The following is a 5,000-nucleotide window of genomic DNA, read 5'->3' on the forward strand; positions in this document are numbered from 1 at the left end:
CCTTGTTGATGTCACAGCTGGTTGCTATGACGATAATAACCTTGTTGTTGTCACAGCTGGTGGCGGCCATGATCCACCCGGGCGGCGGCCGGAACGACGTGCCCGAGCGCCTGAAGCGTCACTTCTGCGTCTTTAACTGCACGCTGCCGTCCAACGCCTCCATCGACACCATCTTCAGCACCGTGGCCCGGGGGCACTTCTGCCCGGGGAGGGGCTTCACCGACGCCGTCTGTGCCCTCGCCGCCGCCCTCGTGCCCACCACCAGGAGGGTGTGGCAGGGGGTGAAGGCCAAGGTGGAACACACACACGCACACACACACACACACACACACACGCACACACACACTCACACACACACACTCACACACACACACACACACACACACTCACACACACACACTCACACACACACACTCACACACACACACACACACACACACTCACACACACACACACGGCAAAATACGTTTGTTTGTTAGTTTTTCTTCTCATTTGTTGTTTTTTCTTGTATTTCCTGTCGTGTCTTTACTCTTTCCTGCAGTTTTCCACTTAACTCTTGACTTCCTGTTCATAATTCACGGTGGTTTTTCTTCGTTTTTGGTCGAACGTCTCTGATCCTCAGATGTTGCCGTCTCCTGCAAAGTTCCACTACATCTTCAACCTGAGGGACCTGAGCCGGATCTGGCAGGTTCGTCCCGTCGCATCAACACGTCCCACGCTTTGATGTCATCATGGCGTGTATCATGGCGTGTATCATGGCGTGTATCACGGCGTGTATCACGGCGTGTTTCATGGCGTGTTTCATGGCGTGTATCACAGCGTGTATCATGTGTATCATGGCATGTTCCATGGCGTGTATCATGGCGTGTTTCATGGCATGTTCTATGGCGTGTATCATGGCGTGTATCATGGCGTGTATCACGGCGTGTATCATGGCGTGTACCATGGCGTGTATCACGGCGTGTATAATGGCGTGTATAATGGCGTGTATCATGGCGTGTTCCACGGCGTGTATCATGGCGTGTTCCACGGCATGTATCATGGTGTGTTCCACGGCGTGTATCACGGCGTGTTTCATGGCGTGTATCACAGCGTGTTTCATGGCGTGTATCATGGCGTGTATCACGGCGTGTTTCATGGCGTGTTTCATGGCGTGTTTCATGGCGTGTATCACAGCGTGTATCATGTGTATCATGGCATGTTCCATGGCGTGTATCATGGCGTGTATCATGGCGTGTATCACGGCGTGTATCATGGCGTGTTCCATGGCGTGTATCATGGCGTGTATCATGGCGTGTTCCACGGCGTGTATCACGGCGTGTATCACAGCGTGTTTCATGGCGTGTTTCATGGCGTGTATCATGGCGTGTTTCATGGCGTGTTTCACGGCGTGTATCACGGCGTGTTTCATGGCGTGTTTCATGGCGTGTATCATGGCGTGTTTCACAGCGTGTATCATGTGTATCATGGCGTGTATCACGGCGTGTATCATGGCGTGTATCACGGCGTGTATCACGGCGTGTATCACGGCGTGTATCATGGCGTGTATCACGGCGTGTATCACGGCGTGTTTCATGGCGTGTTTCAGGGGATGCTGGCGGTGGCGTCGGAGGCGTGTCAGAGCACGCCGCTCCTCGCCGCTCTCTTCCATCACGAATGCTGCAGAGTGATCGCCGACCGCTTCATCGACGCGGGCGACAGACGAACCTTCGACGCCATCTTGGAGAAGGTGCGTTTTGTCTTTGAGGAAGAATCTGTTTCAGGGTCAAATGAAGGAAAACCAAAGTTAAACGACCGCCTCTCCGCTCAGGTCGCAGTGGAGGATCATGGGAAAGCTCTGACTGAGCACGCTCAGTGGGACGCCTTCTTCGTCGACTTCCTGCGCGAAGCTCCGGAGGCGACGGGCGACGAACCGGAAGACGCCGAAGTGGAACCTCCGAAGGTCCTCGTCTCGTGTATCTGCGTCACTTTTACGTTTGGATTGAAAGTGTTGTGTTGTAACGTTATAAATGGACTTGATTGACAGGTGTATGAGCCAATCCCGTCGCTGGACGCCCTGGCGGAGCGACTGTCTGTTTTCCAGCTGCAGTACAACGAGGCGGCGAGGGGCGGAGCCATGGACCTGGTCTTCTTCAAGGTAAGGACCCATCAGGCGGCCATGTTTGTTGTGGATGTTATTGTTAGTTTTTCTTCTTATTGTCTATAACTTCGGCCTTCTTGGAGACCCTGAATGGAGTCCTGCATGGGGCTCCAGTAGGGGACTCCAGAGTCCTGCATGGGGCTCCAGTAGGGGACTCCAGAGTCCTGCTGGGAGACTTCAACGCCCACGTGGGCAACGATGGAGACACCTGGAGAGGCCTGGTAAACCCAAACCAGTAGTGCGGGGTGAACAGGGACCGTCTGGAGGAGGCCCCTGTCCCAGAGCCTCCCTGGTGAAGTCGACTCCAAGGTGCTGGAAAGGAGGTTCGTCCTGTAGAACCTCAGACTGAAGAGGAACCAGGTGGATCCAGTCCTGGACCTGGACCAGGACCAGCTCTGCACTCTCAAGGACCCTGGAGGGGGTCTGGGAGTGTGCCCGTCCGGTCTACATGTGCTTTGTCTGGGGTGAGGGGGTCACTTCTGAGGGGGTCCAGTCTCTGTACCCCCGAAGAGAGAGCTGGGTCCGGATCCTGGGCAGTGAGTCGGAGTGGTTCCCGGTGGGGGTCGGCCTCCTCCAGGGGGGCACTCTGTCCCCAATCCTGTTTGTGGTTTTCAGGGACAGGATATGGAGGCGTAGTCGTGGTGGGGAGGGGCTGCAGTTCTTTCTGCGTGTCTATTGGTTAACGACCCGTCTGTGTTTGGTCCAATGACAGGACGCCATGACCCACCTGATGCGCATCTCACGCATCCTGCGGACGCCGCGGGGGAACGCCCTGCTGGTCGGGGTCGGGGGGTCGGGGAAGCAGAGTCTGACGAGGCTGGCGTCGTTCATCGCAGGATACCAAACCTTCCAGATCACACTGACCAGGTCTGACACACACACACACACACACACACACACACACACACACACACACACACACACACACACACACAAGCACACACACACACACACACACACAAGCACACACACACACACACACACACGCACACACACACACACACGGCTCTGAACATGTGTGCGTGTGTGTGTGTGTGTGTGTGTGCTTGTGTGTGTGTGTGTGTGTGTGCTTGTGTGTGTGTGTGTGTGTGTGTGTGTGTGCGTGTGTGTGCGTGTGTGTGTGTGCAGGTCGTACAGCTGCAGTAACCTCCTGGAGGACCTGAAGACTCTGTATCGAGTCGCCGGTCAGCGCGGGAAAGGCGTCACGTTCCTTTTCACCGACAACGACATCAAGGACGAAGCGTTCCTGGGTACATGAGCGCTTAACGCTTTAATACTTTAATACTTTAAATATTTAACACTTTAATACTTTAAATATTTAAGAATTTAATACTTTAATACTTTAATACTTCAACGTTTAAGTCATTATTTTAAGAAACAAAGTTATAAAAACTATTTATTTTAAGATAAAAAGTCAAAATTTTATGCTAAAAGTTATAAAAAGTCGATATTTTAAGAATTAAAGTTATAAAAAGTCTTTATTTTAAGATAAAAAGTCAATATTTTAAGATAAAAAGTCGATATTTTAAGATAAAAGTCAATATTTTAAGATAAAAAGTCAATATTTTAAGATAAAAAGTCAATATTTTAAGATAAAAAGTCGATATTTTAAGATAAAAGTCAATATTTTAGGATAAAAAGTCAATATTTTAAGATAAAAAGTCAATATTTTAAGATAAAAGTCAATATTTTAAGATAAAAAGTCAATATTTTAAGATAAAAAGTCAATATTTTAAGATAAAAGTCAATATTTTAAGATAAAAAGTCGATATTTTAAGATAAAAAGTCAATATTTTAAGATAAAAAGTCAATATTTTAAGATAAAAAGTTATAAAAAGTCAATATTTTAAAATAAAAAGTCGATATTTTAAGATAAAAAGTCAATATTTTAAGATAAAAAGTCAATATTTTAGGATAAAAAGTCAATATTTTAAGATAAAAGTCAATATTTTAAGATAAAAGTCAATATTTTAAGATAAAAAGTCAATATTTTAAGATAAAAGTCTTTATTTTAAGATAAAAGTCAATATTTTAGGATAAAAAGTCAATATTTTAAGATAAAAAGTCAATATTTTAGGATAAAAAGTCAATATTTTAAGATAAAAGTCAATATTTTAAGATAAAAGTCAATATTTTAAGATAAAAGTCTTTATTTTAAGATAAAAAGTCGATATTTTTAAGTCGTGGAGATGAATCTCTTGTAATTTAGCATCTTTTGTAACTTCCTGTTTTAAATAATTTAATTTATAAAAATATTTAAAGTTTCCGAACAGGAAACAGAAACAGAGTCTCACTGAGCGCGTGCAGCTTGTCTCTGATTGGACGATTCTCACGGCGCCCTGCAGAGTACATGAACAACGTCCTGGCGAGCGGCGAAGTCTCCAACCTGTTCGCCCGTGACGAGCTGGATGACATCACGCAGGAGCTGATCCCCGTCATGAAGCGCCAGCTCCCTCGCCGCCCGCCGACCGCTGAAAACCTCTACGACTTCTTCCTGTCGCGAGTGCGGAGCAACCTCCACGTCGTCCTCTGCTTCTCGCCCGTCGGGGAGAAGTTTCGCACTCGCGCTTTAAAGGTGAGTCACGATTTTCAACGACGTTACGAAACAGGAAGTAGTAACAGGAAACAGGAAGTAGAAACAGGAAACAGGAAGGAGAAACAGGAAGGAGGAACAGGAAGTAGAAACGGGAAGGAGAAACAGGAAGTAGAGACAGGAAGGAGAAACAGGAAGGAGAAACAGGAGGAGAAACAGGAAGTAGAAATAGGAGGGAGAAACAGGAAGGAGACACAGGAAGTAGAAACAGGAAGGAGAAACAGGAAGTGGAACCAGGAAGTGGAAACAGGAAGTGGAAACAGGAAG

At 47.3% G+C, this 5,000-nt stretch overlaps 1 protein-coding gene across 1 annotated transcript in view; it reads left to right on the forward strand.

Annotated features, from left to right (window-relative positions):
* LOC310963560 (dynein axonemal heavy chain 5-like) overlaps nt 1-5,000 on the forward strand; it is a gene marked incomplete at both ends in the record, with an annotated part of 54,371 nt that overhangs the window by 35,972 nt on the left and 13,399 nt on the right. Inside the window, 8 exon segments of the mRNA XM_083936424.1 lie at nt 57-293; nt 623-688; nt 1,589-1,729; nt 1,811-1,942; nt 2,027-2,137; nt 2,853-3,007; nt 3,269-3,390; nt 4,486-4,715. Of these exon segments, the coding sequence (XP_083792550.1) occupies nt 57-293; nt 623-688; nt 1,589-1,729; nt 1,811-1,942; nt 2,027-2,137; nt 2,853-3,007; nt 3,269-3,390; nt 4,486-4,715 (1,194 nt within the window).

This window comes from Echiichthys vipera (genome assembly GCF_963691815.1).
Source record: "Echiichthys vipera genome assembly, chromosome: 21".
NCBI lineage: Eukaryota > Metazoa > Chordata > Actinopteri > Perciformes > Trachinidae > Echiichthys > Echiichthys vipera.